This window comes from Mustela lutreola, chromosome 9 (assembly GCF_030435805.1).
Source record: "Mustela lutreola isolate mMusLut2 chromosome 9, mMusLut2.pri, whole genome shotgun sequence".
NCBI lineage: Eukaryota > Metazoa > Chordata > Mammalia > Carnivora > Mustelidae > Mustela > Mustela lutreola.
In genome coordinates, this window is record NC_081298.1 from 84,617,678 (window position 1) to 84,643,788 (window position 26,111).

The 26,111-nt window shown below is 36.9% G+C and overlaps 1 protein-coding gene across 5 annotated transcripts in view; it reads right to left on the bottom strand.

The window, feature by feature from the left end:
• Window positions 1-979: 979 nt before the first annotated feature.
• USP34 (ubiquitin specific peptidase 34) overlaps window positions 980-26,111 on the bottom strand; it is a 249,299-nt gene continuing 224,167 nt past the window's right edge. For 3 of the 5 annotated variants that reach the window (XM_059187767.1, XM_059187766.1, XM_059187769.1), the window contains 13 exons: window positions 25,184-25,818; window positions 22,767-22,924; window positions 20,031-20,109; window positions 18,207-18,333; window positions 17,455-17,562; window positions 16,207-16,311; window positions 15,966-16,090; window positions 14,846-14,969; window positions 6,422-6,501; window positions 4,041-4,181; window positions 3,787-3,930; window positions 2,407-2,566; window positions 980-2,219 (listed from right to left, as the gene is read on the bottom strand). In XM_059187767.1, the coding sequence (XP_059043750.1) occupies window positions 1,612-2,219; window positions 2,407-2,566; window positions 3,787-3,930; window positions 4,041-4,181; window positions 6,422-6,501; window positions 14,846-14,969; window positions 15,966-16,090; window positions 16,207-16,311; window positions 17,455-17,562; window positions 18,207-18,333; window positions 20,031-20,109; window positions 22,767-22,924; window positions 25,184-25,818 (2,594 nt within the window). In that variant the 3' untranslated portion in view covers window positions 980-1,611. Of the gene's footprint in view, window positions 2,220-2,406; window positions 2,567-3,786; window positions 3,931-4,040; window positions 4,182-6,421; window positions 6,502-14,845; window positions 14,970-15,965; window positions 16,091-16,206; window positions 16,312-17,454; window positions 17,563-18,206; window positions 18,334-20,030; window positions 20,110-22,766; window positions 22,925-25,183; window positions 25,819-26,111 lie in introns of those variants that run through there. The other 2 variants (XM_059187768.1, XR_009357235.1) reach the window with 2 other exon arrangements.

The window sequence follows — 26,111 nt, forward strand, 5'->3', positions numbered from 1 at the left end:
CCAGAAGGTATGTTACTAGTATTCTTTGTTTTAAGTCTAGAAACACTAAAGCTCACACCCATGTCCCGGCACCCTGACACACTATTAAAAAATAACAAGGTGTAGTACCCTATGGACAGTTTTCCTTTGCGTAATGCTGTAATAAGCTTCTTATCTTCTTTCTAGAACACTATGCAAGAGTTGCCCTGAGCTTTGTGCCTATCCAGGGCAGACTGAATTACAATTAGACTGTTCAGGAGTTCCTGTCTGTAAAGAAGAGCATGAAATTCTGTTGGCAGAAGCAGCATTTTGAAGAAATAAAAGGTTTACTGCGGCTGACCACCCTAAATGGTTGAATTAGAAGATTTTATAAGGGTATTACTTTTTGTAAGCAGGAAAAATGTCTTCCCCATTATTTCTTTAAAAAAAGACACTCTTAATTTATAGTGGATGAAATCCATGAGTTTATACAGAATTCAAAGCACCGTTTGAACCTTTACTACAACTAGACTCTTACTAGATTAAAAGTAGCAAGCAACCTGGATATTGGGTATGAACTTTACCTCCCATAGTGCTCCTTTGAGGAGAGACCGAGCCGCTGGGTACAGACGGTTGCTGTTTCCCACTAAAGCTTGTCCTAGCAAGCTGCTTTCAGCTGTATTTTTAGTTCAGGCAGATAAAAAATAAATGGCACATCGATACTTTTCCTTTATTTTACGTCAGGGTTTTTAAGGTCTGTAGCTCTTAGGTAGCGAACCAGCAGCGCCTCGCATTTGGAAGCATGCCGATGTGAGGCGCAGCAGGCCTTGTCCTGAGGTTGCTCCCTACGGCAGTTCTGCACTCTGGGGGGAGGCCTCAAAGGCTCAGGGGTAAGTGACTTTTTGGACTGCTGCTACTACTATAGTGAAAGAGAATATGATGGAAGAGTGCTTCCCTCTCACTCACAGTTTTCTCATTACTTTCATCTGAGAAGACTAAAGCAATGTTAAATGTAAACAAATGAAAAGTCATCACAATTCGTTTAATTAAGTGCACAGAATAGCAATCGGTCATGTCAATAAAAATAAAACAATTATTTTTACATCAAGTGTGCTTTATTTCCTCCACAGGTATTCTGTTAAATAAAGCACCATTTATATACTGCCAGGCCACAGCTAAAGAGGATTCTTTACAGAATCAAATTTCTTGTGGTTGTTCCGTATACAAGTAAACTTAATTTTGATAATAAGAACCACAGCGATCGGAGGCAATCTGCCTCTATTTTAAGGTACAAAACTGGCACAGAGGACACCATATTATACACAGTAAAAATGCTGTAAGTTTAAATTACATTGTACAGGGCCAGGGAACCCTGTCCCTCCCAGACAGCCATAGGAAGTGAAAGCCAATACAGTGAACTCTTAATTACATAAAACATAGCCATTATCTGATTGCCCTTTAGAAAGTATACTGAAGATGCAAATTTTTTCATCTGGATTTCTGCCTGACCAAGGATTAAGCCTATAAATCTATCTTGCCATTCAAGCAGAGAGCACTGGACAAACTGAAGCACAAAAACAGAAATAAGCAAAACTTATACAAACAGCATTGGGGGGAGAGGGGACCTTAAAAGTAGACATGCTACATCTAATGTCAAGAAGCAGCTTGGTTTCCTTTGCCAGATATCCTTGTGACCACATGGATCGTAGATTCAATGGTCCTACACAGAGTATCTAAAATGTCGTGTTGCTGCATATGACTAAAAAGTCCTCTGGAATGGCCACAACTGAGTGATAAAGCCGCCTCAGGGTCCTGGGAGGGCAAAGCTTGACCATCACAGCTTCTCAAGTCAGCTAAGTCAGAGAGAACCGCAGAGAGTGAAGTAGAAGGGAACTCAGATTCTTCCTCAGCTAAGTTAGAATCCTTGGGACAGTGGAGGTCCTTAAATTCTTTACAGTCTTCAAATCTACCATCACTGGATTGCTCTTCTGCATGCTGTGACCTGATATTTGACATGTCTTCTGAAAACGAAGATGGAACTTCCATTCGATATTCTTTAACAGAACTATTTTCAGGGGAAGGAAGATCTTGTTCAGTTCCTGGATCAATGATTGAGGAGTCTCTTGTCTCATTGTCTGAAGTGCTAGTTGGGGTTAGGACCTCCCTGGTTTCTGTTTTCATGTCGCTGATACAGCTGTCTACAGTGTGCTCCTCATCACTGCTAACACGCCTTCTTTTAACAGGAGTTGCCCCTTCATCATCTGTGAAAATGAACATCATTCTCTGAAAGGAGTCATTAAGATCACAGAGTATTTGTGGGAGAGTTTTTTTTAGAATTATATGCAAGAGACCCAACTGAACCGACAGCTACAATAAAGTCAGTTATACCGAGTGTATTCTTCCCATCTCCCACCCTAAAGGTAATTAATATTAGTCCAGAAAGCTAACCTTTAGTTTTTCGTTCTTTGGCTTCTTGCTCTTGGAGTGAGTTTCTCTGCTGCAGACAAGTCCTACATTTGCTTAAAAGCTCTTGCAGAGTTGGAATGAGAGCTGGGTTTAATTGTTTGGGAGTGTGTACTGACAGGAGCAAAGCAAGTGCCCGCAGATCCTAGAAAACCCAGATGGGAACATTTCATATTCTAAAGCTAACATTTTGACACAGTTGTTTACAGTTTACCACACATTTACTTTCCCAGGAATTCATTCTGGTTGCTCAGGCAATTTTAGAGAATGCTAAAACTAGAGAGCTAGCATTAGCATATTACCGTATTTTATTGGTTCTAAGTCATTAATACCAATATTCTACGTATTATGCCACTAATAAGGTCAGACTGAAGACTCAAATAGTTTTCTGAAAATGGAAAAGGCAAAAAAAGGGATTTAAAAAATAAGCCCCGAATTATCCATGAGAAATTAAGGCCTCAATCTAGATATTACAATTCCTCAAATACACTGATTTCTGGTGTCAGTCAAACAGTAAGGTGTTTCTTAGCTCTAGAATCTAGTCTGGCATCTAAGCAACACTTGGTTATTGGGGAGACTGCTGCTGGACAGGTGCTAGCGTTCCATTACTGTATGACCTGGAGATAAAAGAAATGTCTCCCTCTTGGTGGTCTCATTGTCCTTAGCATTTAATGACATTTGCTCATGTCTTCCAAGGTAATGTAAAAGTGTGTACTACACACTTCAAAGGCATAGAGAATACATATTTTTAGAGAGTTTTCATCTATGTGATTTTCAGAGTTTGAATAATTTGAAGTTATGACAGTAAAAATATTAATTTGAAGTTATAGTAAAAATCATATTAAAGCTGAATTTAGAGTTGATTTAAGGAAAGTACTTAAGTACAGGACTATTACCTTCCAGTTCTTACCCCCCCCTTTTTTTAAGATTTTATTTTTTTAAAAAAGATTTTATTTATTTGACAGATGGAGTGAAAGTCACTACAGTGAACTCTTAATTACATAAAACATAGCCATTATCTGATTGCCCTTTAGAAAGTATACTGAAGATGCAAATTTTTTCATCTGGATTTCTGCCTGACCAAGGATTAAGCCTATAAATCTATCTATCACAAGTATGCAGAGAGGCAGGCAGAGAGCGGAGGAAGCAGGCTCCCTGCTGAGCAGAGAGCCTGATGCAGGGCTCAATCCCAGGACCCTGGGATCATGACCTGAGCCGAAGGCAGAGGCTTTAACCCACTGAGCCACCCAGGCGCCCCTAAGATTTCATTTTTAAGCAATTCTACACTCCACGTGGGGCTGAAACAATCCCAAGATCAAGAGTCACACACTCCCAACTGACCTAGCCAGGTACCCCAATTCTTACCCCATTTAAAGAAGCACTTGCTTTAGAAATTTCAACTCGGTTGGTGAAATCAGATTGCAGGTTCTGATACTGATTTATCAAGTTTGTAATTAGGGTGCTGATCAAATTGGCACAGTTTGCTTCAGAGAACACTTGACCTTGAACCTGGAAAAAAAAAAAGATTAAAACAAAAGTCTCCAAAAAGGCCAACGTAATGAAAATATAACCACTAACACATTGGAAATAACATATTGAGTTTCCAAAGTAGGACATACCTTTAGAAGAAAATGTGTCATGAATGTGTAGACAATGTTGTTGTTTAGAAAAGTTCTTTCATCCATCAGGATACATTTTATATATTCTGCAAAAACGGGATCTTCACACAAAAGCTTGATGCAGTTTTTTGACATTGCAGACTATAGTGGGGGAGAAGAAGTACTGATGGTTGAGCATGGAAGTAACTGCAAGGCTTACACGCACTTATGATGAACATGCAGACATTTTAAGTCCTGTTAGAGAAGCACTTTTAACTGTCTACTGAATTTTCAGTTAAGTAACTGCTCTCCCAGTAAACTAAATCTTCCGCACTTAGACTCTACCCATGAGTGTCAGAGAAAGAGACTTGTAACATCTGAAAGGCAATATAAAAAAACAGGTTTCCAAAGAAATTCAACTTGGGCATGAAGAGAAGAAACAAGGACTGGATAAATAAGACTGACAAGTGGATGAAAATGTTTTCAGGGGACCAAATTGATGGATAATTAATAGGTAACCAAACCATATGTAGAGAAAAAAACAAATTTTAAAAATTAAATTTATTCCATGAAAGGAGTTAAAACCTTAAAGCAATTGTAGTTTGGTAAATATCCTTCTCCCCCCATGAATACTGCAACGGTAAACAGCAAATTTCTTTTAATTATCTCACAAAGATAATTAGTGGGTCCCCAACAGATGGAAATTTTACTAAAATTTGGTTTTCCTGTTTTTAAATAGTCATGGCTCTTAAACACAAATAGTATGTCTTTAAGTGGATATACTCCCTAGATTATATGTATTTTAATAATCATTTATACAATGACAAAATGGACTTTTAAAAAATAGGACAAAGTTTAGATAATAGGTATAGATTATATACTTAAATATTTTATTAGAGTTAAGCATTTGGTAAGTACACTCAAGTTCACCCAAGAAACCAGGAGTCTAACACGACCAGGACCCAACTCCTCAAAGGCTTGCTGTCAGGAAGACTGGCCTTATTCTAGCAACCAGAGCCTCTGCCTGCTGCCCAGGTTTCCTGATGGCTGCTGTGACCAAGATGGCAGGGCTCTAGAAGCCTGAATAGAGTTTGGCATTGTTTTAGAGGAAGTTTTTGGAGACGGTGAATTCTTTAGAAAACAAGCCAATAAAGGGAGCAGTAAAATGCTGGAGTAGATAAAACAACAGGGAAGCAACAGACGGGCTGAGCAGAGAAACCAAAAAAACCAACTACCCAGATCAAGAAGAATGAAAAGAGCAGCAGCAGTGGCAGAGGGAAAAAGCAGAGGTCTGCTCCAGTTAACTGACCACTCAGCTAAAAAATCAACCAGCACGTCATTTTCTCAAAGTCCCCAGTGTACTAAATAAGGCCCTGGGATCAACATAAATTAGTTCAAAGATTCCTACTATAGAAAACAAAGTGACATTTCTTTAGGGGCTAGAGAGGATTCCATTTCTATACTTGAGAAGTTCACAGTTTGAAACAAGAAGAGAGAGAAACAACCATCCCAACACCATTTCACACATGTCTACAAGGAGAAGAAACTGCATTACAGCCTAGGCAGTTGGCTGTACCAGAGGCATAAAATGTTTCCGTGTTTCAGATACTAGAATTTGAGTAAAGTTTAAGCCAAAGTAAAGTGAATACAACTCTCTTCCTCTGGGGATGGGGGGCTGCAACCAAGCACAAAACCAGTAGTTGTGGTGGGTTTTTTTTTTTTTTTCCCCCCTGGGTCTAAAGAAAGTGGGGATCCTTTATGCCTGATCCAAGGAATGAGCCAAATCTTAGGACCAATCTGCTTTCCCCCTTCATGTTCCTGCCATTCTCCCCCGCCAATTAAACAAGCATTACTGAGATGCCCACTTTAAAGAGTTGGCTTTTAGATACCTCAGGTAGGTAGGATGTGTTGTTTCTTGACCTCAGTGAGACTGCGGACAAGAACAAGTGCATCAGACTCTTGAAAACCTCTCCAAAGTAACAAGGAAGAAGTAAAGGACAGACTGATGAAACTGTTTCTGCCAAATTTTGAGAAGGGTGGAGGGGAGCAAAAGAGAGATGGGGCAGGTGAGGGGGAACAAGAAGTGGAACGTGCCTTCTTCTAAATACCTCCCTGTTTTGTTGGACTTTCAGCATGACTGTTTATAGTGATCAATACATTACAAATTCAATAGCTCATTTGAAACATCCTCTGTGGTACAAATCTATTGAAATAAAAACCTCAAAGGGCAACTTGATGCCCAATACTCAATAGCTATTATTTCCATTAATCATACTTTTATCTACCAAGATTCTAAAACATCTCTAATTTCCAGTTTGTGTTCAACCCATTGTTTCTAAAATTACTGACCAAATGGTCAGATGAGATGAAAGATCAAATCATCTAAAACTCATTTTCTTTACCTGAGTCTGGCATAGCTCAGTCCAAAGTTTGGGGAACAGTGCAAGATGAAGTGGCAAACCTTCATAGGCAACTAGGACACCTAATATTTGAAAAGAAATCAGAATAGGTTATAATTATAAATTATACCTAAGGTGTTCAACTCTGCAGGTACAATTCTATAGGTATTCTAGTCATAACTATGCATCTTCCTACATGTTTGAGAAATACACAGAATATTTAAAGGGGAAGAATTCATTCCAGTGCTTTTACCAGTGAAATAATTTAGAATGCAGTATACTCTGACTGAATTTATTCATATTCCACACCTCATTCCCTGAAGAATGTGAGGTAACTTAAACCAATTCTGCTTTTTAAGTATTAGAACTTTACTTGGGACAATTTAATAGGGGATACTGCAAGTGGTTCTAAAAACTTTCTTAGATAAAGGTACCACTCTGCATATTAGGTAATTTTCATAGACTAGCTAAGCTTGGAGGGGAAGGAGGAACAAGGTTAAAAAGAGGATGTGGAGAATTAGAAATACTGTTCCTTCCTCTTTTACCTTGTTTATCCAAAAACAGGGAGAATTCTCTTTATGGTGGATTTACCTAAACACTGTTTTGAGTCTAACAGCTTCTAGACTTGTCCCCAAGCTCTTCTGGGTAGACCTCTCTTGGCTGTGTGTCAGTATCCTATTTGGAACCTCTACTGTTTTAACCTTTCCTCTTCCTATTCCAAATGTCAAGTATATCTCTACGAAATGTATTCCCCTTCCGTCTGCCCTCCTACCTCTCAAAGAACAGAAGTTGCTATACCACAGCTGTAAGTAAATTTCCCATTCTCCATACTCCCTCTTCCAGTGAAATTATGATGATGGAGAGGGAGAAATATAATAAAAACTATCTTCCTCCAGGTAAGAAAAAATTATGAGTTAGACATGAAGTCAGCAAACTTTTTCTGTAAAGGGCCAAACAGTAAATATTTCAGTCTTTGCACCAAATGATCTCTGTTGCAACTAATCAACTCTGCAGAGGTAGTAATAAAAGCAGCCAAAGGCAACACTAGATGAAGGTGTGGCTATCTTTCAATAAAATTTAAGAATACTGAAATTTGAATCACATGTAAATTTTGTGTGTCACACAATATTTAGAATAACCTAGCATTTAAAAAAAAAAACAAACATTAAAAAATATAAAAACCCTCCTTAGCATGCAGGTAAGCTCACTGATTATACAAAACCAGGCAGCATGCAGGCTATTACTGTTTGCCAACCTCTGGGTTGGACCAAGGATTCAAGAAATCTTAAGACAGGTCATATCAGTCTTCCAAGGATGCCAAAATATCCTTTTGTGGGTAAGTCTATTTATTATATTCTGTCAAGATTAATCCCTTCGTAGAGAGACCCCCTCTCCCTTCCAAGGAATCTATGCACCATTCTCCTTTATCCTAACCTAATCTGACTGGGGATGGAGGCATTTACCCAACGTAAAAACACAATACATATAAGCAAACGAAGGCATGTCATCAAAATTGTTGGGTACAGGGAAGAGTTTCTATGTCCCTGCATCATAATTACCCATAAAGGTAGACCAAGGGTTGGCAAACTCGGGCTTGCAGGCCAAGTCTGGTCCACAACCTGCCTTTGTATGGCCATGTGAGCTAAGAAGGACTTTTGTATTTTTAAAAGATTGTAAACGTAAATGCATGACGCAGACCATACATATGGCCAGCAAAGTACACCCTTTGCAGAAAAAAGAGTCTGCCAACCCCTGAACTAGAGGCTGCCCTGACCTCTCAGGTGAAAGTAGACTGTACATTACAATATAAGAGTCTCTAGTCTTTACTCTTTTTCCTCAATTATTCCTCAAAGTAAAATATAATATTTATTCCTATTTTCCACAACTTCAAAAAAAAAAAAAAAAAACCAGCACTACCACAATAAACAAACAACCCACAGAGGATTTCTATAATCTAATATCACTGCCAAGTAATAATCCGATCCTACTATCTTTATTTTACAACAGGAGGAGGAAATAAATACATGCTGGCAATTACTGTGCTAGGTGTGTCGGATAATTACATTTAATTTTCTTACCAACTTTGGGAGGCATTGTTTCATTTTCATTTCCCCTTTTCTCAATGAAGATAGCAGATTTAGAGAGATTATGTAATCTGCTCAGGTTCATCCCAAAAGCCAGTGAGCAAAACATCTATCCCTGGTATACTTGATTGAAGCCTGTAATTTTTTCAGTAATCAGTGTTTTCCCAAACTTCAGTCATTCATATTTTTTTCATATCTGTCCATCACTGTACTGTTCTGTTTACTTAGTACTGTTCTTTAGATTCACTTAGGGAAGCTAATACTACGTTAGCCTTGGGCAACAGAACATCCGGAAAGTCACAAATTTGGTATACTAGTTATATATTTCTGTGACACAGTAAGACCCATACATATTTATGAATATAAAATTATTTTCCATGGACTATTTTATACACTACACTCTGGAAAGCACTGCCACCCATGGTGAGTCAATGATACCTCTCTCTCAACGGTCCTACCTATTTCCTCTCTGAATTGCACCTCCTTTGGAAGGAGAGCCATCCCTTCAGAGCAACACAGTTTCAGTTTCTTTCTACCATTTTCATAAAACACTGAGGATCAGGCTATCTTGGCTATGAGACTCAAGGTAGCGGTCAATGCCATCCTACTCCACACCTTCCTCCAATAACCTTCTGGGATGCCTTACTTAACTGGGTACAAAGCACAGAGAGATGCAATCAAGGCACACGTCCACGCCTTGTCCTAGTAAATAGGACAGGCAAGCCTAAGACATAAGGGCTTCTGCCCATTCAGCTTCCTTCATCCTGTGACTTCAGACATCCTCAGTTGTTTCTTACCCCAACACATCTAAAGGAACTAATATGCAATAATCAAAAACTGTCCCAAATACCTTTCCTCATTATTAATACTTTATACTGTATATGCTACTAGAGGTGTTATTAAAAATCTTCTAAAAACTTTTTGTAGGTAAAATGGTAATTCAGATGACTGCTGTGAGGATGAAATCTTTTTTATGTATATTTACTAGTTTAGGGTGTCTCCTATCTGAATTGTGTTCGGATTGTCTGGTTTTCTATAGGAGTGTTTAGCCCACCCAAGCATTATCCATGGAAGTGGTGGCTTTTGCCAATGGACGAAAGCCCACAACTAATACTCTACTATCGGACTGAATCAAGACATCTTAGCCAAAGAGTATCACACACTTGATTCTTCTATATCCGCTTATTCGGACTTATACCCACTAAGCAACCAACTGCTGTTTATTTGGCTTCCCATGTAGGTTACTAGAAAAAAATCTGCTGGCCCTACCATGGAATATTCAGATCCCTATATTAGTTCTTCCTCTTTGTAAATTAACAGACTGGTAATCAACTAAATCATAAATATATATATTAAGTGTAATTACTAAGTTTTAGCCAAGGATAAATGGATCTTCCCCTGGTAGACTGGTAGAAGCTGCCTTCTGATATGTGCTGAATGACTGATATATTCAGTCACCTTAAAAAGTCTTTTGGAAAACAGTTAACCAGTTGTCTTTCCAGTTAGTACTGTCTTGACATCAAAAAAGGCAAAGGATGGACCAGAGCTGTGCATTTTTATAATCTGAATTTCTAATCTGTTTACTTTTACCAACTATCTTCATTTTTTTTTAAATTCTAGAGATTTTGAAGATTTCAGATTTCATGTTGCCTGCAAAAATTTCCTTTTACTATTTTTTACTTTCATTTATTAATGCATTCTGAAAACTGTCAAAAGCAGTGTTACATAGTAAAGGTGAGAGGTTTTATCTCTGAAAATGAAAATTATTTAAATTAAAAGATGAAATCTAAAAACGTCATTTAATTTTACTTGAGCATCTCAGTGTTAATTTTATACACATATGGTTCCTTAAAAAAATTATGAGAGTTTGCAGTACAGTTTCCTAGACTACTTTCTAAAAATTTTGTTTCCTCTCCCCAATACAAATGATCATTGCAAATAATATAAAATTTACAGTCATTTAGCCTAGACCTTGACCTGAAATTTTATCCATACACAGTTTAGAGTATAATCCCCTAGGTTGTGTGTGTGTGTGTGTGTGTGTGTGTGTGTGTGTGTTTTCACATGTACTAAGTGATTTTTCCTCTTGTTCTAAGACTGTGGTCACATTCTGCATATTGTTTTCCAATTTGCTTTTTCGCATGTAATCCGAAGTCATTTCCTATCTTTTTAAAGACCTCTATATAATACAAACTATTTAAAGACTGTATGATAAACTACAGATTTACTTAGCTAAGCTCCTACTGATGGACATTTTAGTTGTTTCCCATTTTTACCCAATACGAACTGAATGAAAATAAATACCCAATGTATGTTTTTGGACACTTTTTTAAGTAGAGTAGATTCTTAGATCTGGTACTGCAAGATCAAGGGCTATGAACAATCTAAACTGATAATGCTAATATGCATCCCCGAACTGACTCCATTAAAACATCTTTTCTTTCCCCAAACTGTTTAGATATACCATCAAAACTTTGTCTCATAGTTGGAAACAAAAAATGAGAGAAAAGAGAAATCATTAGTAAGGTAGGGCAACCTCTCATACAGTTACCAAACATTTACTTGTTATGTGTGAAGGAGTTGCTTGTTGATGTCCTTTACTTATTAATGATCTTTCGCATCTCACTGAATCCTAAAAACTCTTCGTATATTGCCAATACTAGCTATCTGTTAAGAATGCAAATATTTTTCCCATCAGCTGTTCTTTAATCTATGGCATTTTTCAACATGTAGTATATTCGGTTTTTATATTGCCAAAAACTTTTATTTGTTTATGGGTTTTATGTCCTGCTTAACATGGTCTTTCAAACATGGATAAGAAGGTGCTTATCCATGATTCTATATTTTTAATAGTTATTATTTTATTCTTCATAATTAAATATTTAATTCTCCTGTAATCTATTTTAGTCTAAGTGGTGGAAAGTTTCCCTTTCTTTCCTTAGACAGTTGATTCTCTCAAAACCATACCATTTCCACATGACTGACAGGTCATCTCTATTGTCTTCAAATTCCTCATGTTATATGCAAACAATGAATCATGGAACAATCCATCAAAAACTAACATAACACAATTTTAAAAAATTCCTCATGTATCCTTATGTTTGTCTATAGGCTGTTTTGTCTATGTATGTTTTTCTGCCTATATATTTCTGTATCTACATTACATAGTTTCAAACAGTAGAGTTTACTTTTATGTAAGAAAGGAGAAAAAATAAACCTGTATTTGCTGTTCTGATGCACAAAAAAGATTAAAAAGTTAATGAAAGTGGGGGGCAGGACTGTGAGTGATATGGTGTCTTTATCTTTTGCTATTTTCAATTATAAATTCATGTATGTAGTAAATCCTACTACAGTAAATTCATGTATGTAGTGTCGGAGGCAGGCCCCTGACCAGGGCGGCCTCCACCATTAAAAGATGGCGCCTGGCTAGTTGCCAGGTTAGGATTGCCTCGTGAGACTAAGCGGAACGCCCAAAGAGAAAGTAAACAGCATTGGTTGCTAGCGAAGTTGTTCGTTTAGGTGCACAGCCTGATTCGCTCCCTCCTGTACCCTGCTCGCTGATTGGTCATGTAAACGTATATAAGTGTGTAGACTTGCGGAAATAAGAGAGAGAAGATACATCTGAACTGGGGCTTCTTATTGTCCTTGCGGGTGGAGGGCGATATGTAGTAAATTAATAAAATAAAAAATTACTGATCTTATTAAGTATTTTAGAAATTAATAGTGCCAAACCCTCTTACTACTTTTTATTAACAGCTTTTTGGGCTAAATTCTGCTATTTTTAAATTCTCAAAATACTGTAGCTTCAGACACACCATTATTTCACATGGCAGTCAGCAGCTTTATGCACTCTCCCAAAATTCTACCCCCACTTCATTGTCTTCCCTAACCGCATGCTTGACTAACCTCACTTCAAAAGTACTCCAGCCCTTACTTTACTAGTTGGTACCTGCAACCCTAATATGCAATTATTACATAATTCCTTTTTATCTCCTAACGAATCTTAAAATCTGCTCAGTACCCATATAACAATTACGACAAAGACTTGCCCTCAAAACTGGAAGTGACTTGTAATCCAAGTCTTGAGTCAATCCCACCTGTGGTCACAATATTCTGGCCCTTTGACCATCTAACCTCAAGGCTTAAATGACTAAGGACATAAACAATTTAAATTTACCTTTCCCTCTCCCTGTTGCCAGATTTAATTTCCTGAAGATATTATATAAATTAGAACTCTTTAGCAAATCTCTGCTCTTCATTTCAGTCATTAATGTGGACTTTATTTTAAGTTCTATCCTAGGTGCCTCTCCCTGTTAATAATCATTTCATCTGAAGGTGGGAGTTAACTTTAAACACTGGGGCATACTCTTTTCATTCAAATGAGGCATGAGAAAGCACTGCTTTTAGGTCTTTGTTAAAATAATGTCTAATTTTCTGCATTAATTGATATAATAACCATGAGTCCCAGGGAAGTTGGCAGAGTAGGAGGAGCTAATAAAAGTACATGAATGAATGAATTCAAGAGAAAAAGATGTAACCCTGAAATTTTTCTTTTCCTGCTTAATTTGTGAAGGCTTTGGTTTCTACTCAATATAGCGACCAGTCACATCTGGCTTAAAATAAAGATTGTTTCTTAAATCACATTTCAAGTCCTCACCACTCACATATGGCTTTTGGCTATCATATTATGGATGATGAGGCAGTTGGAGAATATTTCTGTCCTCACAGAAAGTTCTACAGAATACTGCTAATGTAGAAAACTAAACACTAGGAGGCAGCATCAACAGTGCTTCATGGTTACAAGAATGTCAGTATAAAATACTATGAAAAGTTGATTCAGCTAATGTTGAAGGCTAAGTGTATGTCCTTTCCCTCCCTCCTCTCCTCCATATTTAATTTTCCTGAAACTGTTTTTGTATTGAAGAAAACAGTCCCAAAGAGGGTAGAAATTCACTATTTGATCAGAGCTGTTCAAGCAGCTCAAACAGCTCCTCACATAACTTCTGGTATGAATCACATGAACACAATTACCAAGAACTTTTCTTAAGGTCAGCATTTAATAAGTCCTCCTCCTTATCTAGGAGTAAGGCTGCGTTACTAGAATTCCTGGACACTTTCTCACATTTGATCACTGCCACTGCTAGGTTTTAGTTTTTTACCAAGTGCCATGACCGAAATGTGTAATCATGAAATGGCCAATCTCAGTGTGTGCTCCCCTACCCAACCATCCCCACTTGGTAATTCAGCCACATGTGTATAAATCCAGTTAATGGTAACAGATGGAAGGAAAGATCTTTCAAATGTGAAGACACTCTAATCACTTACCAATAAGATGGGTTTTCTGAAGAGGAATTATCCCTGAGAGCTGTTACCACATCCTTCTTCGATAATGAAACCTAAGGTATGTTCACAACTTTTGCCCTACTTAAAATGGATCAAAACCTTTTCCATATAAGGAAAGGGTTGGGATTGAGGAAGAGTACAAGGGGGAGTTCTAGAGTATGGCACAATATTCTGTTTTTTGACCTGGTTGGTGGTTCCACGAGCACTTCACTTCCTATGCTCTGGAACGGAACTATAGAACACTGGGAAAGAATCCTAGGTCATCCCTAAAGAAGTAAGACTCACAGAACACACAAAGCCTGGGAACTCTGGAGGTCCTGAGATAAGGGACATGTCCTCTAAAGACCTCTCAACTAGAAAAACTCACCCAAAGGCAGCAATTCTATAGGTCTCAAGCACATTCTTGTAATTTGAGTTTTTTTTTCCTTTTATAAAATTCACTGATGATTTTATTTTCTATTTCTCCTACTTTCCTTTTCGAATTTCCTTTCTTCTCATTCACCTCTCTATTTCATGAGACTTACCTCCTATTTTACTCATATATGCACCTCTGCTTCACCCTGGCAAGCCCACTCAGTTTGCTCTAGGCATTGCCAGCTCCAAAGTACAGCTGGCACTATAGATCTCATCTTATCCTCAAGATCAGGGCTGGGATAGTCAACCTCTCTAAGCATGCCTCCCTAAGCAGAGTAGTTTTTGGTTTTTGTTTTTAAATTCTGCTGGGCAGATGGAGGAGGACTTGGGCTTCTATGTACAAAAGTGATCAGCCCTACTCCACTCCTTTATAGGCCAGCTGAAACTCTGGACAGAACTATTCAATGGAAACCAGTAAGTTGGTGTTTTCTTAATAAAAATAAAAATGTTCCCAAGAATAATTAGTATTTTTAAACAGTCACTTTAAAAAAGAAAAAAAGAATTGTCTCATTTTTGTCTCCCCTTCCTTTGTGGCTAGGGGCTTAAAATAATTCAGTGGAATTTACTGCTCATCTTTTATACTTACTCAGCTTAACTAATGTTTCAGTAAATTTTTCACAGTTGATTGCAACTCGGCATAATAGATGGATGAATTGATGATAAGAAAAGAAGTAGTCTAGCAGCATACGATCATAAACGTCATCTTTGCCCTGAAGGTTAAAGATGATAAAATGGTTGCACTTAAATTGTATAATAAATTAAAGAGCATATTTTGTGCAAATGTAATAAGTTTAACTAAAAAGCTGATTAAATATTTAAATTCTATAAGAACCTAGTTTTAAATTCCAAGTTTCTAGTAATGTTAAGATCTTAATTGTTACAGTTTATTTTCAGTGTGCAAATGCTATCAATTAAAATTACCCATTATTTCTATATACTTTAATCAAGTAAAATTACTGTAGGATTTTAAAATGTGACACTTTAGTTCTATAGACATCATCAAGAAGAACGGAATTAAATTTGATTTTTGAAATAGATTTCAAATGATTTCTGTAATGGCTACTACAGTGTTAATTATTTTTAATATTTTATAAGAAGTGTATTTAAGATCCAAAGATAGTGGGTAAGGGAGAGTGTAAATGAAGTGGGGTAAAGAAAGATAAAGGGGAAAAATTGTTTAAAAAAATGTTGAAACTGAGATAAATTATCTTGTGTCAATGTACCTTCTCTCCATAATTTGGAATTAGCATTATTTTAGGATATGCATTAGAGAAAAGAAGAATCCGACTACGAATGATGATAAATCTATCAATCAATGATATTAAGCCTAGGTCAAAGGATTAAAATTAAAGGGCAGTAAAAGAAGTCATTGATTATATGGCCAAATTTAAGCAATAGTAAATACCTAACTTGGCTTTTCAGGTTTAGATATATGACCCAGTTATAATTTAGCCTAGTGAGAAATACTAGTAAGACTTTCTATTCAGGTTTTTTTTTGAGGGAGGAAAAAACTTACTACTTGTGCTTACTGTTGATTTTGCAAATACTCAACCAACATTTCAGAGCACTAAAAGGAAAAAGTCCAAATGAGTCTAATCTTCTTAGGATCCACAAAATGGTCATTTAAGTCTAATATAACTGCCGGAGGGGAAATTTCAAATTACTGTGTACTACAGAAACATGGTTTTCCTGGCATCCCAACATACCTTACTGGTTTCCACCATTGTGGGCAAGAGGCACATATTGAGTTCAGGGCGCGGAGGCCGAATATTGCTTTTCCCTCCTATTAGCTTGATATTTTCTCGACAAGGGAAATAAGGTCCAAGAGACACTAAGACATTAAAAGTGTACAATAAGAATAAATGGAAAAAATAAATCTCCATGCTTTAGTGTGCAGAAAGATTAAATGCCAACCACATTCAAGTACTGTGCTAGATGAATACGTACTTGGTATATTACTGTGATGATAAGTACAATGGTTGTGTTGTAGAAATGGAACCAGAGTATGAAGAAAGTCATGGGGACTCAAAAGCACAAGTTCCTTGAGGACATCTGAAAATAAAAACACAGTATGAGTATTAAAAAGCTGGAGGATACCTGATTTGCTTCTTTCAAACTCACAAATCCTGTTAGGGTGACTAATAGCAGTACGGCAGGTGAAAAGGTTTATTAATGAGTCTAAAACTGTTTTAGCTGCTGACACTGGGAGAAATTCTGTCTGATGCTCAATCAAATCTGGACCAAAGTTATTAACCAAAACACAGTCATCATTTAGAAACCAAAGTTTGAAACTATTTATTTGTATTTTATTTATTCAAGAGAAGCATTATGGAGAAGTACACTAAGGGAAATATTTAATGCATACTAATGACTGTCTTCATAAAATCAACCAAAGCAACTAAAGACAGAAATCTAAGGCTCAAAGTTCTTTGGATCTAAGACATAATCCTTAGTCTACTTTTAATGTTTCATGATGCTAGCTGGACTGATGCTCATCCCCTAATCACATAGAAGTAAAGCTCATGATGACAGGCTATTGGTAATCAGAGGTTACCAAAGTACAGGCCAGTAATTCCACAGAACATCAGGCCAATGATTGCCAAAATTGACTGTTTATACGTGACAGCCAGTTATTCATGTCATTTTAAGAACCTGGGAATAAACAGTTACAATCTCTAAAGAGACTTTTTATGGCTTCTAAACTAGTAAAAACTACAATATAAATTTAAAATAGGGGGTCCTTTAACAGGCAAAATTATCACTTTATTATAAATATATAATCAATAAAAAAGTAAAATATTTGGGAGTCTAAGAACAAGTACTGCAAGTATCTTCAGGTAAAGAACAGGTAGTAAAATAATCTCTCCAACCCTTTACAGTATCAGCTCTCCTTTGCAAAACATCTGCATGATCCTACCTCACTTACCTAGGACCAGAAGATTTCAGAGCTGGAAGAGATCTAGAAATAACCTAAGGTCAAAGAGCCCAGATATGTTACATGACATATCTGTGATCATATAACTAATTACTGGCATGTTGAAAATATAACTAGATTTTCTAGAACCTGTGAGTTACACATGGAAAGTACAAATGTCTTCCAAACCATGCAGAACTAATACCACATCCTACAAAGAATACTCCACAAAAATCTTCATCCATTAGGTTTTTACACAGATATATTTCCAAGTAACTTACCTATACAGGCATTTCTAAGTTCTGGAGGACTATAGGAATTAAGAAGAGTTAACAGTTTATGGGCAAATTCAATTCGCTCCTGCCACTGAATTAATGCTTGTTTCACATCTGCAAATACAAAAGCATACATAATACGCCATTTGAGTTCAAACTTCTTCACAATTATTTTCTATTTTTATCTACAGAATGCCAACACCAAGAAAATCAAATTAATGACATGAACATCTTTGGTGAAAGCTAAGTGGTCATTTTCATGAGACAGGTACTACTGTGAAAAACCTACTGGACTTCTTAAAACATATTATCTGAGGGATGAACATGTCCATTTTCTAGAAATGTATGTGAAGTTCAGAGTTCACATGTAATTTTACAGGGACACAAGAGATAGGTTTTATAGTTATTTCTCTTGAAACTAAAAATGACCTAACCTAAGCCATGGAGGTTTCCAGTTGGAGAACCTTTACAAAATACTCATTTTGTTACAGTGCTTTAAAATGTTTTCTAGTCTCTTAAATCTTAACACTTACAGGATGCTTGCCTATTTTTCAGGCAGGCATAAGAGATTAAACCAGAGCACTTCAGCCTAATACCAGGTCATGATGAACATGTCCTTATGGTTAGTCAGCATCAGCCCCACCTTCTGTACATAAACCGGAGATGAAGACAAATTCTCTGAAGGCTGTGGTCTGAAATCCTTATTTTGCTCTTTAAATGTTGAAAGTAACAAAAATAAGAAGTAGGAATGACCAAACCTTTTCTCTGAAGATACGGGCGTGTAGACTTCAAAACCGAAAGGAATATTGACAGAAGTTCTACTAAGTCTCCAGTCACATGGCAAGCTGTAGCTTCATGGTACATCATGTGCAGTGTGTTGAAAGACTACAAGTGATTTTAAAAAATGGAAAACTTCATTTCATTTTTACTTTGTTGAGCCACAATATGATAGTATTCATCTTTTACAACAGATGTGTGTCCACATGTGCACAGAACAAATGTATTTGCTTTCTCCTACCTAAAAGTCAAATTCTCCCAACTCCGCTCCCCCTGCCCTTTAAAAAAAAAAAAAAAGATTTATTTATTTATTTATTTGACAGAGAGCACAAGTAGGGAGAGAGGCAGGCAGAGAGAGAGGAGGAAGCAGGCTCCCTGCTGAGCATAGAGCCCCATGTGGGGCTTGATGCGGGGCTCCATCCCAGCACCCTGGGATCATGACCTGAGCCACCCAGGCGCCCCTGTCAGCTCTTTAAAATACAAAATAGTGCTCACCTTCACAGCTAATATTTTATGCATACATTTCGGCCTGAAGGAATAATCTATTTAATCAGTTTGTTTGTTTTTGGTTATTGTTTGCTCTAAGCCTTAGAAATTACAAAGCAGCAGGCAACAAGACTGGGCAGAATGGGTAACTGCTTTAACTAACTTTCCAGGTCTTTGGAAGAAAGACAACGGTGAAATAGCTGTCAACAGTTAACTCTCAATAAGGAAAAAGAGCTCCAAAAGAATTCCTTTAATCATATTGGCTTGTTAAATCTTTTAATTCAAAATCCTTAGTTTTTTTCCTACTTCATTCTACACAAAGGGTTTTTCCTAATCCTCTTGAATCAGTTCCTTATAATCTATATTCTATCCACAATTCAAAGTTCAAAATCCACAGTCTAGAATCGGTGGCAGCAAATAATCTGAACAATGTACTTGTACGGCATTTAACCTATAAACTGTGAGGATAGGAAACAGGTCTGTCTTATTCACTGCTGTATCCCCAGTGCCTAGTACAATGCCTAGCATAGAGTAGATATTCAAGTGTCTGTTTAATGAAACAATGAAATTCTCACTACTTTTCATATACTTTCCGTTGTAGCCAAATAGAAATACTTTGCATTTTTCAAATACGACAATACTTTCTTGCCTCTGCTGACCATGTCATTTACCTAAATGCTCTCCCACTTATCTTTACAAGTCCAAATTCTTCGAAGTACCATTTTAAACATGTTGTACTCCTATTCTATAGTATCATTAACTAAAGAAAACTATCCTACCTCTTACTTCTCATGGTACTTTTGGCATATACTCTTTTCTCTTCTCTCCTTTATTAGACTAAGGGTAAAATGCACCTCTAGGGCTTTAAAGTCATCTCACAGTTTGTGGATGTTCAAGAATTGTGGGAAGAATGAAGAAGTCATTTAAATTACTTGTAACAGACTTAATGGCTTCCTCTCATGATGCTAATCTCAGTCTCTTAACTATCAAATAAGTGAGCTCTTGAGAAATTATGTCAGTGATCATATCATATGAATTTCATCTGTTTCTACCCTTACAAATGGAATGAATAAAAACAGTCTATTTCCAGTGGTTATTCTAAATACAAAAGAAAAGTATGTAATTACTACAGACAAAACAGCAACCTAGAAACTATTAATCATTCTTGGAATATAAATTAGCACTTAATATATAATCAAATCCAGACACCTATATAAAACAGTCTAGCATAAACTCTAAATATCCACACACACAAAAAGTGTGTTTATGAGAACATTAAAATAAACTGTATCTATGGTAAAATGAAGTAAAATATTTACCTCAGTCATCAGGATCAACCCTCGATTAAATACAACAAGAAGTCTATCTTCATCAGATTCTAATAGTATTCTGAAGGCACTAGAAGAATACAAAAAGCCCACGTTGAGAACTCTGAATCAGAATGGAAAACTAGGTGATTAAAAAAAAAGAAAACTATAATTTTGGCTTTTTTCTATCTACAGGAGAGGGAGATTACTCTGTTTCCTAGTAATGTAATAAAAGGAGTTAATATTAAGAAATCCTCTATGTAACATGTAGAAAATCTGCAATTCAATGATGGAAGAGAGGTATCATGGAAATATTTTTAAAGTCTCAATATAAACAATGCTTATTTTTATAATGGGTAGATGTTCTAGATTATGTTATGTTCTGGAGAGTAACAAAATACATTTATACTATCCAAGCACTTGTCAGCTGGTTCTTGGGAAGAAAGAGAAACATGAGGGGAAAAACATTAAATACATTTTGGTCTTAAAAATAATTTACGTGATAATTACCAAAAGTAGTTGTACTGCTCTTGTTAACAGACCTAATTTCATTATTAGGTACTGGAAACTGCTGCTGTATATAGTACATACATACAGCATAGCTGGAATCTTTCTACTTCAGTCAGATTATTTTCTTCCCCTTTTTTCTTTTTTTTTTTTAAGATTATTTATTTATTTATTTGACAGACAGAGATCACAAGTAGGCAGAGAGGCAGGCAGAGAGAGAGAAGAAGCAGGTTCTCTGCTGAGCAGAGAGCCTGATACGAGGCTCAATCCCAGGACCCTGGGATCATGACCTGAGCTGAAAGCAGAGGCTTTAACCCACTGAGCCACCCAGGTGCCCCTCTTCCCCTTTTTTCAAAAAAAGAATTAAGATGAACATTGGGGAGGGTATATGCTATGGTGAGAAAAATGAATTTTAAAAAAGAATTAAGAAAGCTCAAAGTCTTTTTTTTTTTTTTTTTTTTTTAAAGATTTTATTTATTTGACAGACAGAGATCACAGGTAGGCAGAGAGGCAGGCAGAGAGAGGAAGCAGGCTCTCCATTGAGCAGAGAGCCTGATGCAGGGCTCGGACCCTGGGATCATGACCTGAGCCGAAGGCAGAGGCTTTAACCCACTGAGCCACCCAGGCGCCCCCCAACTTTTTTTTTCTTTTGAGAGTAAGCTTTAAGTAGTAAACCTTTCAAACACAAGGTATTCAAAATTAATGCAAAATTTTAGAAGAATTCCTTTAGAGTCCCGGCAAAAGCACAGCTAACTCATTTCATTAATAAAGATTCAAATATGAAAGTTTTCTGAAGAAGATAATCTGAAATAACCCTATCTTGGGTTAAGCAAAAAATACTATTTTCAAGGAAGTACTACCAAAAAATGTGTGCCTAATAAAGAACATTACCTCCAAATCTTAGATGTAATATATAGAAACATTTAAAGAAATTAACCTGGCCTTTATTCCCACAGTTAAAGGGAATTATGTGTAATTTGTTGTAGAGTTCCTTTATAGCAATTCAGTAATTTTTGTAGTTCTGAACAATTATAAAGATGATTTTTTGTTATTCTGGCTAATCCCTACAGTTAAGGTAAATCTGGGCTAAACAGAATGAAAAATGCAAGTTTCATCCAAAGGTGTTCCTGGAGGCCTCTAGAACTGAGCTGTCAAAGCATAAGACAGGATGAATCACAAGAGAGAAGGATTCAAGCTTTAGGTATAAGACCACACATGAGGATTCCTTCCAACCATAATTCTATGATACTGATAAAACACATATAAACAATCCAAAATCAAACCTTGAAAACAAAAGCTGTTCAAAAGTAGCTCATTGAGGAAGTGGTGATGCAACATGGGGGCTTAAGTGGGTAGGAGAAGAATCAATGAAACAAGATGGGATTGGGAGGGAGACAAACCATAAGTGACTCTTAATCTCACAAAACAAACTGAGGGTTGCTGGGGGGAGGGGGTTTGGGTGAAGGGGGTGGGATTATGGACATTGGGGAGGGTATGTGCTTGGGTGAGTGCTGTGAAGTGTGTAAACCTGGTGATTCACAGAACTGTACCCCTGGGGATAAAAATATATGTTTATAAAAAATAAAAAATTAATAAAAAAAAAAGAAAGTCACTTTTTATATAGTTAAAAAAAAAAAAAAAAGTAGCTCATTAATTTTTAAAAGATAAATCCTTCCAAGGTTACTGAATGCAAAAATGCTTCCCTAATCACCTTAAAGAACTGGTAAACTTTTACTTATAAATAATTTAATTATAACTCTTTAAGTGTCAATAAAATGGTCCCCGGGGCGCCTGGGTGGCTCAGTGGGTTAAGCCACTGCCTTCGGCTCGGGTCATGATCTCAGGATTCTGGGATCGAGTCCCACATCAGGCTCTCTGCTCAGCAGAGGCCTGCTTCCCTTCCTCTCTCTCTGCCTGCCTCTCTGCCTACTTGTGATCTCTCTCTGTCAAAAAAAAAAAAAAAAAAAAAAGTCCCCATTCCCTCACTTGGAAAAAAAAAATTTTTTTTTAAAGATTTCATTTATTTATTTGATGGAGGGAGAAACAGAGATCACAAGTAGGCAGAGAGGCAGGCAGAGAGAGAGGGAAGCAGGATCCCCATCAAGCAGAGAGCCCAATGCGGAGTTTGATCCCAGGACCCTAAGATCATGACCTGAGCCGAAGGCAGAGGCTCAACCCACTGAGCCACCCAGGCGCCCAAACAAAACAATTTAAAAAGAACACCAAAAAATACCTTCTTACCTTATTAAAGTAGTCCAGCAGGAGCGGCCATCTAAGCAACGTAAGTAACAACTTATGGTTGTTTTCTTAAACTGTTTAATATCTTCTAATTCTTCTTCTCTCATATCTGGCCTTTGAGCTATAAACAGCTGCATCAGGTTAAACAGTTCTTCTACTGCCTAAAAAGGGCAAATAAGCATCATGGTGATCTTTTAACCCTGTATTTTTTTTTTTTAAAGATTTTATTTATTTATTTGCACAGAGAGAGAGATCACAAGTAGGCAGAGAGGCAAGCAGAGAGAGAGGAGGAAGCAGGCTCCCCGATGAGCAGAGAGCCCGATGCAGGGCTTGATCCCAGGATCCTGGGATCATGACCTGAGCCGAAGGCAGAGGCTTAACCCACTGAACCACCCAGGCGCCCCTAACCCTGTATTTTAGAATGTTTCCTTCTCATTTCTGAATGGTATGAATACTAGCCAGCTCTTAATATCATACAAATGAAATCAGATTACACTACCACTGAAGAATAGTTATAAAATAGCAATAGATTTTAATTTAAAAATTTAATGTATTATTCACTAAAAGTAAATCATTAACACTTTCAGAAAAAAATTTCTGAAAAAATTTTTAGTCTTAATACTGTTTATTAAAGCACTAGCTTTGTAACCTGAATGGATGTCCAGATATGCTACACCAATCTTTTGCCCATTTCTTTAATGAGAAATCACGACTTTCTCACAAAATTTTACAGCCCTCATTTACATTTCAATCAGTACCATTTCTGAGAAAACCCTTTTTGCCAACATTTAGAACGCGGTTTCTAGACTGATGAATGATTAATTCAAGTATCTGATAGATGAAATAATATTTAAGTAAAATTGCTAATTGTGGGTTTATAAACTCATTTAGCATGGGCACGTAGGCATACTTATCAATAAACTGAAACCCCCAACTCCATACTTTTCATGGCAAAAACTGATTAAACACCATTTTTATGAAAATCTCTAACAGTTAAGCTCTACAATAAAATATTTTATTGTTTTATTGATGTCAGGAAACATCAAATAAAGATTCCAAGTCCCCCAACACTCATCAAAGGTATATTTAACCATGGATATCATGTTTAGTAACTAAGTCAAATATTATTTATGTGACTATGATAAAAAAAAATCCACTAAATCTTGATAAATCCTGTCCTGACTCCTTCAAGGTCAGGGAGGCTCTCATATTTGTTACCTTCTGTCTCACAGCCTTGGCTTTGAACTCTTTTGGTACTTAATATACTCACTCTCTTTCCTCTATTTTAGGCATCTGAATTTCCTGGCTGGAAATTAGGTTTTTCTTTCTCCATAAGAACAATTTACTACTTCATATCTGAAGGACAAGAAAGGTCCTTCCTTTCTTAAAAAATTTTTGACAGAGCAAGAGAGAAGAGAGTGTGTGCGTGCATAGTGGGAGAATTAGGCTCCCAGCTGAGCAGGAAACCCAATGTGGGACTCGATCTCAGGACCCTGAGATCATGACCTGAGCTGAAGGCAGATGCTTAATGGACTGAGCCACCCAGGTGCCCTGGAAAGGTTCTTTCTTCAACAGGAAAAGTTCTGTGCACAATTCAAGGATACCAATAATTAAAATATTCTTCATCATGTTCATCTGATTAAACTCTTTAAACACTGTATGTCTTGAAAAAGCTCCACTTCTACCACCTCACATTTAGCAAAATACTTCTCACATTTGCAGCTTGTAGCCTCTAAGTTAAAATAGTTCTGCATTTTCCTTCCAACCCCTTTTCTAGATCTATATCCTCTTGGTGTAATCTTCAGTTTACAACAGAAAGTTAAGAAGCAACGGTAAAAAGATAGATCCAGGAATGACAGCCTATGTGAAGGGAAAAAGTTTTACTATGAAATCTACAAACAGTCTGCAAAAAAAAGGAATCAGATTTAGACTGCATGTATTTGGATCCTGATAGACCCCTTATCCATTTCATTCACCTGAATGCAGTGTGAGGAAAAAAGACACTAGGGAATACTATAGCTAAGATAAAAATATTGTCTAGCTCACAGTTTACAACAGCCATGTGGGTCTTAATGATAAATATCTAAACAGTAAATAGTTCCCTAAAATCATACCACAAAGCTGACGTTTTTCATTAGGTACATATAAAAGACATTTACAAAAACACAAATGAAAATAGCTAAGTTCAATTAGAGATAAAATTTCAACACCAACCTAATTATCCATTATTACTTCAATTTAATAGTAATATAGCATTTTATATATGTAGTCAAGGAAACAAATACACATTGAGTCTTTAAGAAAGAAGAGTTCAAGTTAGACTCTATTTCTATATTTTGTTACCACTTCCCACAAGAGGAGGGGAATAGGTTATTTCCAATCAGTTTGAATATATATAGAGAATTATCAACTTTACTCACTCCAGGGTATTGGCTGGCATGTGGTGTAAGATTCTTAAAGGCCCATTGGATGTTCTGATGAGAAGCGAGTTGTCGTGTGAATGCAGGAGACTGTTCACAGCAGAGCCTCAGAATGCCGTAATAGGCTGGCAGCATCCCACGGTTAAAAAGCACCACATCCTGATCATCATGGTCAGCAAGGATGTAATTGAAGGCAATGTTCTTGGTTACCACTGGGTTCTGAACAATAAGGCGGATATTCTCGGGACAGTCAGCACACACATTGTACCAAAATGAAAGCAAAGCCTGTTTATTGTGATTTGTAGCTATTGCTGGCTCAGAAAGTTTAGGCTGGAAAAGGTTCCACAAATCCATGAAATATGTGGAAAACATCAGCTTCTCAGTTTTGGAAATTAAACAGTAAGTCATAAAGCTAAAATAGGGCACTAGCTTTGTAGTGCCATGAACAGCAGCATCAACATAAAGTTTGGCTCTTGAGAGCAAACCAAGGAGCACGTTGTAGACCTGATGTAGGACTACTGTTGTGTCTGGACTGAGTGGAAGGTCACGGGTTGGGATGTGCAAAGACCTTGTTGACCGGAACATCTGGCGGAATGAATTGCTTGGTATAAGGGACACCAGAAGATAAGCTGCAGCTATAAAATGTAAAACAAAACTGTCAGATCCTTACAAGATATAAAACAGCCTGAAGAGCAGTCATTAAACACAAAGCCACTCTTCTCTTTAAAAATTAAAATGAATAAAAATTAAGGGACATAAACATTTCTTAGTATTTCTGCCCTACTACTGGCCCCACAGAAAAATATCAAGGAATGATGAAAACAGACGCCTTCCATTTTGTCATTGCTATTTTTTAAGTGGCAACCATAACTGCATTAATAGAAACAGTTTTAAACTTCTCTGTTAGCTTTCCCCAGATGTAGAATTT